Source organism: Schistocerca americana, chromosome 4 (assembly GCF_021461395.2).
Source record: "Schistocerca americana isolate TAMUIC-IGC-003095 chromosome 4, iqSchAmer2.1, whole genome shotgun sequence".
Lineage (NCBI taxonomy): Eukaryota > Metazoa > Arthropoda > Insecta > Orthoptera > Acrididae > Schistocerca > Schistocerca americana.
Genome location: NC_060122.1, coordinates 775,669,035 through 775,683,394, shown reverse-complemented (window position 1 = coordinate 775,683,394; position 14,360 = coordinate 775,669,035). Strand labels below are relative to the sequence as shown.

The following is a 14,360-nucleotide window of genomic DNA, read 5'->3' as shown; positions in this document are numbered from 1 at the left end:
TTTTTGCCTTCGAGCCAGCGAAATGCGGCAGAGTACCGCTGGTAAACGATTTACAAACCACGATTTAGTGCCGTTAACACGATTTCTTTTAACATTGGCGTAGCTGAAGTAATTTAGTTTCTTCTTAAATCGTCTTATGCAGTAACGTTCACAGATATCTCAAATAGGAAAAGCTCTTTATCCAGGTACGAAGGTTGTAAAACAAACTTCCCACAGTTTGCGACCTCATTTTAATACCTCGTGGGAGCAGCATAATATTTTGCTTTTTGAACACAGAACAATAACACACAAAGATAGTAGATAAAAAGGATACAAAGAAAAAATCAGACTCATGGGTGTGGATCCATTTCATCATAAGAAGACTAAACAAGAGGGAAACACAACGAAAGCAATGAATACGCTGGTTAGTATACATTATTTGTATAGATGTGAAGATGAAAAAGCGCAGACCTGCACAGTGCCCACATCTGCACTTTAGTTTCTGTCTTAATGACCATAATTTTTAGTTTCTTCTCTTCTGAATTATCAAATGAATTGATTATTACGTGGTACAGAATAATTAGGTAACTGTGTTTCTTACAGCTTCCATTCGCACCAACATTTTTCTGCATTCTCGTGCAATTCATGAAATTCTACTTGTATGATCACAAGACTGCACATACATGCAATCGATTTCGAGGTGCAGAGTGTTTGTTATCTTACTTTTTGTTGTGTCTAGGCAAGACAGCCTAGACACAATGAGAGGAAGCCGAAAGGCACGCGCTTAAACTCACGCAGGCTGGCGTGAGGTCTGAAACAGGATACGTAATGAATGCTATAAAGAAAAGTACGTAGCTTCTGGAATACTTAACTTTAATCCATTATTGTAGAACATCGCTCTCGATGATACAGAAGTATAATAGCAATATAACAAAGGATAACGGCACCTTGCTAGGTCGTAGCAAATGACTTAGCTGAAGGCTATGCCAACTATCGTCTCGGCTAATGAGAGCGTAATTGTCAGTAATCCATCTCAGGCAAAGTCGGCTGTACAACTGGGGCGACTGCTAGTACGTCTCTAGACCTGCCGTGTGGTGGCGCTCGGTCTGCTGTCACTGACAGTGGCGACACGCGGGTCCGGCGTATACTAATGGACCGCGGCCGATTTAAAAGCTACCACCTAGCAAGTGTGATGTCCGGCGGTGACACCACACTTTTCGTGACAGGTTGGCAAAGTTGATTTCCAAAGACTTTTTATTGTACTGAAATAATATTTTGTAACAAAGTAACAAGGTAAGTGTTTTACTCGTATATATTTTGTGGGAAACTGTAGTCGTGATGGAAGATTACACACCTAAATGTTTGACACAGCTGGTAGGAGAAAACGCTGCATATTAACCAAACCCCGCGCCTCCTCTCCGTATCCTCCTATGACACGAGCACAGGATTTTCCTCCTATAACGCTACAGAGCTGTTCCTAGCACAGCTGAGAATTGGCAACATCGTCACAAACATTTGGCAACACTGTGACAGTGCAATTACTTCCGCGTGTGGTACTGAACTGACTCGCTAAATTTACTTGATATTCCCTTTCCATTTGAATGACTCGTGGTATATAATCCTCACGTAAACTAAGACACTGAGACAGAAATTTCAATTTTTTGCCTTAAGAAATGCTATTCTTCACATAAGTGACAACTTTTAATATCTGTCACGATGCGTTATGAGGCTGAGCGAGCAATACCGTGACGAGAGTGGCGTGCTGGCAGCAGTGTGTCCGTAGCCCCGTGGCACCGCCCGTGCCTCGTGTTCCACCGGTTTAGAAAAGCGTCAGTTGTAACTGTGGTAGGGGCAGAGCGTTCGAGCTTTTTTTGCGTATTATTTCATGGAGCTGCGAATTCCCAGAAAAAATTCTGTAACAAATCAGAAGAAAACCTTTACACATCAAATCCTCTTGGCAGCTCGACTCAGTAAGATGTGTTAATGGTCGTAGATCTCGGCTTTCTGACTGCCAAGATGCTATACAATACAAGCGTCTCTGAAGAAATTCGAATCGACCATCAACGATACGAAATTCAATAATGTTCTTTACTTAAGACTCCCATGCCAGGGTGATAGGTATAAAGGAAATAAATTGATTAGCAAATCGCAAGAAACTACTTTCAGATCATATAGCAATGGTGAAAAACTTACAATGCTGCACAACAGGTAACGCCTCTTTCCGCAGCTGACAAGCAAATTTTGGGTTTCTAGGAATACGTAACTTTATTTATGAAATGCCACGTTTGCATACCTGTTGAGTATGACGCAGCATTCCGTTTAAACACAGACCCAATCGAAATCTAAGTGAATAGTGTTTTACTAATTCGAGCAGATACAGGCACGCTTGTGTACAGATACTCAGTTTTGTTAAAACAGGCTTTCGTCGTAGGCTATCGTGGGTAGTTTTATTTCATTTCCTACAATACAGTGCACAGTTTTCGTAAGGTTTCTTTTAGTGTTATTAAAACAATGCTAAGCATGAAAGAGAAATTAATCATCAAAGATATATGCGAATTCTCTGATGTTATCTATAACAGTCTGACTATGCACATGCAGTTTATTTATTACATGCATGTAAAAACCTTGTTCTGAGTTAAAGCTGTCAAACAAGGTTTGAAGAAGAATAAAATGCCACTACCAGACGACAGCTAATCTAGAAAATACTTTTCTGACTATTTTGGCACGATGCACTCTCCCCATACATAATACAAAAGCCTGGTAAAGACTTCTGAGAGACAGACAGTTACAGCATTTCTATTGCACTGCACGATGGTTTCAACAAACAGATAGGGCAATAGAGTAGCTCAAATGGAAAGGAACACTTCCTATTTAAATTTCTGCATCCTACACTGTTGGCAGTTCTGTGTAGGTGGCAGTTACGTTATTTTATTTCGGTGATTACAAAATAGAGTCGAATGTATGCACTGGGTAGCCAAGGCAGCTAGTTCATGGCGATTCGGTCAACCAAGTAAATGAATGTACTGAACATCCTGCAAACCACTACAGGGAGCCTGTGTGTCGGAATTCTCATCTTGTGTGCCGCAACGGTGTTACGAAAGAGAAATGAGCCGTAGAGAGCTGGGTGTGGTGGTCTGTTGGACTGATGATAGTTTCGTATGATGTTGGTCTCGGTTCAATTCCAACTTCTGCTGATGTTTTTTTTATAGGGAGACGCAGATTCTATTCTCTTCTGGCTACGCCAAGTGAAGAAGGTATAATGGCATTGTGGTCTGAAAATCACATTAAACATGATATTCATTCTCTACCAAGTAGACGTTAGGTGGAACCACAATAAAGTAAGGAGTGGCGACATGTAGAAACTCTATCACCAGTAACTTTTCTTATACTAGTTATTTATTTCCAGTGACGAAACAAACCCTGTGTACGGTCACAGGACACTTATTCCGTCTTTTATTTGAGCTTCTGTATGTCGATAAAATTGGTTCTGAACTGGGAATGCAACTCAGACCGCCCTTAACGTGGAATTTGGTCCCCTCGTGACAATACAGCTCGACTACACCTTGTTGTTTGTTCAAAACTGCAGATTCCTCAACATCTCCACATATTGCGCATGAATGGGTTGGAATCCTGGCCCAGCACTAAACTTTTCAATGTGTATTCTCAAGCTCTAGCATGGAAACACTTATCTGCTGGTGGATAATAATTTTTATTTTTAATGCATTTTCATTCGTTGTCAACACTAACGATATCTGACGTTTTTGGCTCCCAGTGAGACACAGAACTATTTGCGAGATCATGTAAGTTCGGGGTTGTTATTCCGAGCTGCTGGTGGAGAAAAATTCGGTAAGTGTCGTCTCTTTGTGTGTAGTCAACAACGATATGTTTGGGGTTCGATTCTGAGTCAGCACTGAACACTTCGTCATATTATTTCTAGTTCAAACATGCTCACATGTCGCTGCGGGTGTCACAAACCCATACTTAACGTTCCTTTTCTCTTTAATATAACTACGATATGTGCCGGGTTGGAGTCCTGGAAAGGAAAAATTAATGTTTCGTGTCGTCATTTCATTTAATACATCTAGCTACTGCCTAGAAAATCCGATATGTCAAAGTTGATTGCGCTTCGATAACAATCCGATTAGGTTCTAGGTTCGAATCCCTGTCCAACACAAAGCTTTACTTTACTGCATTTCAAGTAAGTTACTTGTGAAGAAGCAGTATTTAACATCTCTCGTAGTTCGTTAAGAGGGACAACAGATGCTGGGTAGGAATTCGCGTCCGTTAAAAATGTTACATTATGTAATTTAAAGTTGATAATTGATAACTGATACTGTCCAAAAATGAGGTATATCACTCTCTTTATGGCTAGTCAGGAATGACTGTTTATTTCCGTCAGCCACGAAATCTTAGCGTGCATGATTGGTTCAAATGGCTCTGAGCACTATGGGACTCAACATCTGAGGTCATCAGTCCCCTAGAACCTAGAACTACTTAAACCTAACTAACCTAAGGACATCACACACATCCATGCCCGAGGCAGGATTCAAACCTGCGACCGTAGCAGTCACGCGGTTCCGGACTGAAGTGCCTAGAACCACACGGCCACAGCGTCCTAGTTGCTGCATGACCTGGGTTTGAATCCATATGCAGAACGAGGCGGTTCGTCGTGTCATTTGAAGTTCATACATATTCTCAACTAGCTGCTCGTGAATAACGTAAATTTTAATGACATTTTGTGTTAAATAACAAGTATGGTATGTTACTTTGAAGAGGAAATCATGAATACGATGAACTTACTACGTGCATTACCTATTTGACGTAATAATAAGAGTGCTAACATTTCAGGTATATCAGTTATTGCAATAAATGCGAGCTTACAAGCCTTAAGGACAGTCTTATCAGTGATGAGGTGTTCCTTGATATTTTTTGTATCGTGATATTACTTTACAAAAAAATGGCTCTGAGCACTATGCGACTTAGCTTCTGAGGTCATCAGTCGCCTAGAACTAATTAAACCTAACTAACCTAAGGACAGCATACACATCCATGCCCGAGGCAGGATTCGAACCTGCGACCGTAGCAGTCCCGCGGTTCCGGACTGAGCGCCTAGAACCGCTAGACCACCGCGGCCGGCTATTACTTTACATCCTGAGTTATTGCGATACAGCGCAGTGTTTTCTAGTGGTGACTTGTTGGAACCATTTTCAATAGTCAAATGACTGTACCAATGAGCGATTAGAGGACCTGCTGGTCAGCTGCGTTATGTAGATCGCATGGGAATCAGGTGAAATGCAATTCAGGTCGTTCGGATTCTTTTGAGCAAGACTGTACATAAAATCAGAAGTTAAATATCAAATGTTTTCACCAATAGCGAAATGCTGGAACCTTAATTGACGATAGAATTGTTTGTGCCTGACTGGGATTCGAACCCAGCATCTAGCACCGTCGTTTTATAGCCAGGAACAGACGATAAATAGCTATTGTTGGTTCACCAGTAGCGAGATGGGCGCATGTTTCGCTAGACGTCAGGCGACGAAAAGTTCTGTGCTGAATGGAATTCAAACCCCGCACACGTGGTCGTGAAGAAACTTTAACTGTCAAATTCTTTTCCAATAATAGCTGGGAATGGCATGTTTGTACTTTCAATGATGTGATGGAAAATACTCTACTGGCTAGAAGTTGAATCCACAACATGTCGTCGTTGGTGATCACAACGAACACAACGCCAAACCCAAATCCGTTTTCACCAGTAGGATGGAGAGGAATGTTTGAACTTGAAAAGATGTAAGGAAACGTTTGATCTTGTAATGTTGTGATTAAAAGCTCATCATGTGGCTGTGAGTTGAAACGAACACGTTACAGCTGACAACGCATGAAGAGACGTTGAAAATGCAACTATTTTTCACCAGTAGTTCGGAGTGTACATGCTAGGGCTTGAAATGAAATAATGAATATTTTGTGCTGATCAGGATTCGAAACCAGATAGGTGCCTTTCGAGGACGCCTAGAAGAGTTTGCAATCTTCGGGAACATAGTGAAATCGAATTCTAATCCCAGTCTAGCACCACAAATTTCAACGTCTCAGTTTCAAATAAAGTAAGACCCTTGTGAACTTACATGGCCATTGGTTCATTAAATGAAATACGTTTTCTAGTTTACGACGGCTTCCTGGTGACAGAGTCTCTGCCTTACGGGGTTTCTCCATCTGTACAGCTCAAACAAATGCCCAGTCGGCAGCGAAGGGATGAACTACGGAGCTTACTGGCGTTCTGCACTTCGCGTTACTAGGGGTGAAGGAGAGCTACTTGTTTGTGTTAAAAATCTACGCCTGACGTGAGCTGTGAACCTACACGTTTTACACATCAATACGAGATTAATCCACCAGACCACAGAACCCCCTGCCAAGCACATAATTATGAATTGCAGAGTATTCATTTAGATGTAGATGCAGATGTCAAGGGACGCGTAACAGGAAGGAGGGCGGGATCTGGGAATGGATAGAAGTGCAAAATATAACGTGAAATGCTTGCAAAGTATTGCTTACTTAGATGTGTGCCACAGTTCGTTTTATCTTAGGACCGAGAGATAAGGAAGGACTGTTCTCAGAACGAAGAATGGGTTATAGGGAAGGGGAGATCAACGAATACGGTTTCATAGGTGGTGAGAGGAATGATAGAGAGTAAAGACAGCAGCAATTAAAAGAGAAAATGTAGCGTCATTGGAAACCGCTAGATTTGTTTACAAAGTTTTGGGGGAGTGTAATAAAAGGGCACTTGCGGCGGTAGTGTCAGAGAGAGAGAGAGAGTGTGAGAGAGAATAGAAGAGATATTAACAACGAGTAAACATAAATGTTCATATGTGTGTGAAATCTTATGGGACTTAACTGATAAGGTCATCAGTCCCTAATCTTACACACAACTTAACCTAAATTATCCTAAGGACAAACATACACACCCATGCCCGAGGGAGGTCTCGAACCTCCGCCGGGACCAGCCTCACAGTCCATGACTGCAGCGCCTCAGACTGCTCGGCTAATCCCGCGCGGCGAGTAAACGTAATATGAAATCTTTGGCGTATTGTGTGGAGGACGGAGGGTGTATTCATAGATGGAGGGGAAGAGAGAGACATATTTGAAATAACAAAAACTACTGTGACAGAGTCCATCTACGCTGATTATTTTGTAAGTATGTAGACATGGTATAAATGAAATCAAAATAGAATACTTAACAAACTGTATATTCAAAAGAAACCCACTTGAATTAAAATGGCAACTCAAAGGAAAGCTAACCCATATTGTATCTTTTCTGTTGCCACGCGATCTTCCACTAGCTTCCAATGAGGAAAAATGACGAAAAAGAAGACATAACAAAACATTTTAAGAACTCTAACATTTTATCCAGAATCCTTCATTATTTTGTACTTCTATCACGGGTCTTGGCATCAATGTATAAGCCGTCGGACGTAACAGCCTGAAGAAGCAACTTCCTCTCAGGCTTCCAGGACGCAGTCCCAAAGAGCGCCCGCAGTAGTTGGTTGGTTTCGTGGCCAGTTCTCTGTTCATGTTCTGGCGACCTCAGCCCACATGTTTTCCATGGAGTTCATATCAGCCGCCCGTGGCGGCCAGTCCATGACGTTGACGCCAATCGTGGAGAACGGCTGCTGAACAAATGCAGACTTGTGAATGGGAGAATGGTCCTCTTCCAATGTGACGTCCCCTTCTGCGTACAGCATTCGCACTGACGGAAGCATCACATTTTCCAATATGTGGGCATACTGCGCGCTGTCCAGAGTTCCTTCCATCCTGTGAAGAATTCCCGCCCCTCTCGCAGAATTCCAGCCCCAGCCGGTAACAGATAGCCGGCCACTTCTTCTCGTCGTGGTTACATATTCGCGTCCACGGCAAGTCCCTTGCGGCCTGTAAACGATTCGTGGACCGTCGTCATTGGTGGAAAACACCTTCTCATCAGTGAAAATGACGTTGTCCCACGACGCCCTCAGATGGAGCTCCGCAAATGCTAGCCGGTATAAAACGTTGTCTTCGCTGAGCTCTTCATTCACGGCGGATCGTCGTGCATGCAGTCCAGCGTCCCTCAGCCTTCGGCGAATCGTGTCACTGGAGCCGGGGAAGTTGGTCTCCCGCCGCAAATGCTTCGCGTTCAGAAAGGGATTTTCTCTGCTCCTAGACACTAGGTCCTTGTCTTCCTGCTGTGAGATCACTCTCTTCCTGCCTGAGCCAGGAGCCCCGTTGGTGGTGCCTCTTTCAAGGCAGATCCTCCACCATCTCGTTGCAGTGGTATGTGGTACGCCATGCCGCCTGCCAGCTTCTCTGATGGAACATCCTCCTTCCTCAACGAGAGCGACGACTCAACCTCGGCCGGCTGGAGTGGCCGAGCGGTTCTAGGCGCTTCAGTCTGGAACCGCGCGACCGCTACGGTCGCAGGTTCAAATCCTGCCTCGGGCATGGATGCGTGTGATGTCCTTAGGTTAGTTAGGTTTAAGTAGTTCTAAGTTCTAGGGACTGATGACCTCAGATGATAAGTCCCATAGTGCTGAGCCATTTGAACCATTTTTTGACTCTACCTCGAATAGACCTCTCCCAGTGAGCCATTACGGCAGACAGCCTGATGTGTATTTCTGCTTGCCGCTCTTATACTGATGCCAGAAGAGGAGGTAAACTTATTTACGCCAAACGGAGCGGCAGAGGCAGAGCCATGCGGCGCAGCCGTGCTGGCTCGTCCCGGGCTGTTGGCCCACCAACGCCACCGCCAGCTCGCTCACTTCCGTCTCACCTCGGCCAGCCAGGCTGGCCCGTAGCTCGCGAGCCGCGGCTACTACAGACCCGGGCCGCAGGGCCACGATCACCCCTTGAAGGATCAAAAGTTACACCTAACCCACCCAAGTCTGTAGTACAAACTAACGCAGCTACAGCTATTATGCTATAACATGTGCAGGCACACATACAGTTGACGATTTATCCAAATATTTGACGAACAATACTTTCGAAAATACATTCATTTTAAACATAGCTACCACAAAATATTTCACCTAGCTAGCAATAGCATGACGCAGGAAACTATACTTTCTTGTAAGCGCTGTGCATTAGATGTAGCCTTAAGAAAACCTGTATTCAACCACGACAACTGAGCGGAATGTAAAAGAAAACAGGTTTGGCGGCAGCTTCTCCAAATAATAGTATATACTTAGTATATAATACACGTTTTGTGCACTTATAACATGTTCTCAGTGTCTCTGAAACAATACGTGCTGCACGACGGAAATTACTTTCTGCTGAGGCACTTCATTTACATCTCAATGATACACGACTACTAGAGAACATTGCTCTTCACGGCAGTCAATCCACTTGTAAATTAACATCATGATATCGCAGATATTAGGCAACACGTTACTAGGGATGAGTAAGGCCTTAAGCTTTGCAACTAAACATGCTACTCCTAGCTACTACTGAATATGAAGTTGATTATTAACGTGTCTTCATAACCATGTGTGCGGCGTTCGACTCTCAGTCGGCATAGACGTTTTCGTCACCTTATTTCTAGTTAAATGTGTGCACATCTCGCTGATGGTGAACCAACATTGGACATTTCTCGTCTGTTCCTGGTTAGACAACGACGGCAGTAGGCGCCGGGTTCGAATCCCGGTCAGGCAATACAACTTCAGTCGTCATTTAAGGTTCCAACCCCACTACTGGTGACAAACTGTGATATCTACATTCTGATTTTACGTACTTATTCAACAATCCGATTGGGTGCTGGGTTCGCATCCTTGTCCCCAGCATTACATGATGGTATTTCAATTTTAAACATGTGCATCCTTTATTCCTTGACAATGCAACACTATACAACGTCTTTCGAGGTTAATTATCAAGAAGGTAATTGTCATGTTAGGGTTCCTGCTTTCGAACAAACGCCGGCCGAAGTGGTCGCGCGGTTCTGGCGCTGCAGTCTGGAACCGCGAGACCGCTACGGTCGCAGGTTCGAATCCTGCCTCGGGCATGGATGTGTGTCATGTCCTTAGGTTAGTTAGGTTTAACTAGTTCTAAGTTCTAGGGGACTAATGACCTCAGCAGTTGAGTCCCATAGTGCTCGGAGCCATTTGAACCATTTTTTTTCGAACAAACATTATCGTCATTTACGTTCAAGTTGAGAATTGATAACTGATACTGGTGCAAACGTCAATATTTGACGTCTCTTTCTGCCTACTGATCGAGTCTCGATAAGGCACAAAGCTTTGCTTGGTTAACAATGGCTTTACGTTGTGGGTTTGCATCCGGATCCAGAACGAAGACGTTGGTCATGTCATCTGTTGATGAGTAATGTGAACAATGATATTACTTGTGATTCGCTGTTAATGTTGGGATTTCCGAAGAGTGGTTGCTGCCGTTAATCACGTTTTCTCTTAACTGCTTAGTATTACATAAAGTTGATGCGAAACCACTCCCTGTTGAACGTTGAACGACATTCAGCAGCCGGCCGGTGTGGCCGTGCGGTTAAAGGCGCTTCAGTCTGGAACCGCGTGACCGCTACGGTCGGAGGTTCGCATCCTGCCTCGGTCATGGATGTGTGTGATGTCCTTAGGTTAGTTAGGTTTAAGTAGTTCTAAGTTCTAGGGGACTGATGACCACAGATGTTAAGTCCCATAGTACTCAGAGCCATTTTTTTGACATTCAGCATGTGTTGGGTAAACCTTTTAGACAGCAAAGAACTTGTTTCCAATTGCCATACAACTTTATAAATCCACATACTGTCTCAAATATTTAATTGTGCCTAAGGATTACTGAACGATTTATGTGACAAAACTAGTTGTCCCATAACATTTGAAATGTCACTTATTGTTTAAAAACGATAAGGACTGTCTGATCTCTTCTGTACTATCGTGGTTTTACTTTACATCTGGACGGACTGTCATAAAGACTGGTGTTCTCTAGTAGTCTCTAGCGGTACCCATTGTATATCTTACAACGACTGTACTGTGGAGGGTTGCGACTATGTGCAACACAGATATGCTATGTTGGTTGCATACATTCAGGTGCAGCCTACACGTTGGAATTCAGGGTGACCCACTTTTTTTGCTGTCAAGTGTACATTACATATGTAGAATTGTGGACAGTTGGGAATATGGGTCTCACAGGAAGCGTGCAAGGGATAAGTCCCTGCAGTCGCGCTATTCATCGGTGTCCTCGGTGGCTCAGATGGACAGAGTGTCTGCCATGTATCAAGAGATCCTGGGTTTGAGTCCTGGTCGGGACACACATTTTCAGCTGTCCCCATCAAGGTATATCAACAGCACCTGTCGGCAGCTGAGGGTTTCAATTAATTATCATTTAAAATATTTTAATAATCAACAGTTTGGCGATGCAGACCGTTCATAAGGAGACCTCTCAAGATGGAAGAGTATCAGGACAATGGGAAGACGAATAATTTGCATCGAAAAGTCGAAAAGAAACATATTATAAATAAGTACAGACATATGAATCAACTAAGCACTGGTTTCACACAGCCAAAGGGAATAAACGATTAAGTTCCAAACTGTGTGAAATTAAAAAATCACGGATCATTTCCTATTCATCTTCACAGAATACACGGATGAGGTGGTTTTTACTGCGAAAGTAATGGTGTAACGATAGGTTATACCGATTACTTTTTCTAATATGGGTAGTACGAAAACCATCAACCTTTCACAGTGGGTGATCAGATGATAATCTACCATCTGTATTAGTAAATCGCGAACCCAGTTCGTGGTTTATGATTCAGGATGCCTATCTAATAGCTTCCAGAAGCAGCAAAAATTCGCTTCTCAGTGTTTCATATACAGTGATTAAATTTAAAAATTTAAAATGCTGTCATACTCTACTTAATATAAGTATAATCTTACGTCAAAAGTGTTTATGTCTTAAGGCATCGTAACCCACGGCGCGCAAACTACTTTCATCCAGTACTTGAAAAGACAGCACTTAGCGACTTCCAACAAACTTTATACATAACTGCAAACCTTCACGAAACTGTTTTATGGCTAACATCTCCATGATAGGTAAGAACTTTCTCACTTACTACATTTTCCTTGTTCGTGCAGTAAAACTTCAACATACGGCATGACGTTTTAATTCATTACTTTTTTACTACTGTCTCTACTCGCAACACATTTTTCAAACAGTATCCACATACATCAATGAATGTGCCTGAAAAATTATGTCATTGTACGATTCATAGTTCACGAGATATGACGTTACAAACACGGGTATGCGTGAAAAATTAGAAATTCTCGAAAACGAGAACAAGTTACCCATCCCGTTTTTATGCAGTGTTTGATAGTGAGAGCGCTTAGCGACTACCATCAAATTTTAATCACAGTTGCAGGTCCGTTCTGAACTTTTTCTCGCTTATGTGTTTAACGTCAAATACTTATTACGTTAACTCATTTGTAATCGGACGTTTGAACCTGTTTTATACAAGCCAGTTCTATTCTTTAAAGAATCCGAGGTTTACTGGTTGCCCGTTAACATGGCAATCCCACTTTATATACAAAACAATGATACGCTTTCGAAAAAACGTCATTTTCTGTGCCTTCTATCCTTCCTTAGTTACTAACTAAATTATGACTATTTTCTTAGAAACCGAAGTAGGTGTCTGCGGATAAATAAGATATTTTTTGTGTATCTGCCAGATAACCAACCAATCTTTTGTTTAAACGTAGGGACAAACTTTTAAAATGACAACATTGAGCCTTACGCTGTTAAAACACCATTCATTGCGATTGCAATTCGACACGTGGTCATTTTCAAGCATTGTGTTCTTGTAACCCAGTCAATAGTATATGGTTCAAATGGCTCTGAGCACTATGGGACTTAACATCTGAGGTCATTAGTCCCCTAGAACTTAGAACTACTTAAATCTAACTAACCTAAGGACATCACACACATCCATGCCCGAGGCAGGATTCGAACCTGCGACCGTAAAAGCGCGCGGTTCCAGACTGAAGCGCCTAGAACCGCTCGGCCACTGCGGCCGGCTCAGTAGTATAAAGCTGTGTAATTCTATTTAAGAGCAGTTGCCTGCGGTGTTGTGAATTTATTTGTTGTTCCACATACCAAACGAGTTAGAATGCTGGTGAAATAATGATAAAAACACTTAAGGTTAAATTTAATTAACAGTCATGGTAAATGGGTGGTGTATGGAAGAGCAGATAAATTCACAACGTCACATGCAACTGCTGTTACACAGCATGTCACAGCTTTATACTATTGCGTCAGTTCCACCATCCCACAATGCTTGAAAATGGCCACGTGTGAAAATTGTGAACGTAATGAGTAATGTTTTAACAGCCTAAAGCGGAATGTTTTCATTTAAAAAATTCACAAAGGCTGTAGACCTAGTCATCATCAAACTTCATAGAAACAAACATCAGGTACTACAAAATAGATCACACTTTGAAATAAAGAAATTAATTGTAGGATTGTTAAGTTTTAGAATATCCCTGATACTAAAATTTCTGTACGTTCAGTAATAGGTAAGTTCAGTTAAAGGAGGTTAGACAAGAAGGTTTCCCGAAAAGGACTTACAGGCTCGTTCTAATAGTGATCTTTGGGTATATGCCTATTCAGCTGATTAGTAACAGAATTTTCGATACTTGTTTTAAGACAAGAGTGTTACTTACTTGCGCATTTCTGCTCGATGAATGTCAGCACGGGAGCGTTCCAGATGGGTCCTTGGAGGAAACCCACCAGGGAGTCGAATACCCATGAAGTGTCCTCCGCTGCCATAATCGGAAGTCTGCTGAATGTTGACGTCGGCAGGACAGAGCGACGTCTGCGCCCCGGCGCGCTTGCCCCTGCATAGGCGCCCCGTTCCCATGGCGACGCAAGCCGACGCCGGCCAAACACCGCCGGACGCCCTTGAAGCTAGCCTGCGGTTAGCATCCATATCGATCACCAATCGTGCGTTGCTGCAGGTTCAATGACAGGCTAAACTGCAGCCCTTACAACTTCCGTTGCACCGTGCTTTGAGTCCTTATGCCCAGATGATTGTCGTCCATCTACGAAAAACTCAGGCTTCCCCGTAGATGTGTAATCGTCATCATCATCATACCTACGTTACCGATACCTGTGTACGTTCACAAAAAGCATGCATGTACGCTGTTTATACTATTGACAGCAAATTGCATCGGAATAATATCGGACAAGGGGGAAAACGTATGGCAGAAGGAAAATAAATAGTTACAAAATGTAGCAACAGATGGGGATGTAATAATCATAATTTAATAGTGGTCGACTGCAAATGACAAATGAATCATACAACGTGCACGGGTGTACAAGTGTGATATTGTTAGTTAAGTAAGCCCACCCTCTACGAGTACAGCAAGGTC

At 42.8% G+C, this 14,360-nt stretch overlaps 1 protein-coding gene across 1 annotated transcript in view; it reads right to left on the bottom strand.

Annotated features, from left to right (window-relative positions):
- LOC124613233 (cilia- and flagella-associated protein 36) overlaps positions 1-13,814 on the bottom strand; it is a 148,926-nt gene extending 135,112 nt beyond the window's left edge. The window contains exon 1 of the mRNA XM_047141907.1: positions 13,653-13,814. Within this exon, the coding sequence (XP_046997863.1) occupies positions 13,653-13,758 (106 nt within the window). The 5' untranslated portion in view covers positions 13,759-13,814. The remainder of the gene's footprint in view (positions 1-13,652) is intronic.
- Between the last annotated feature and the right edge of the window lie 546 nt (positions 13,815-14,360).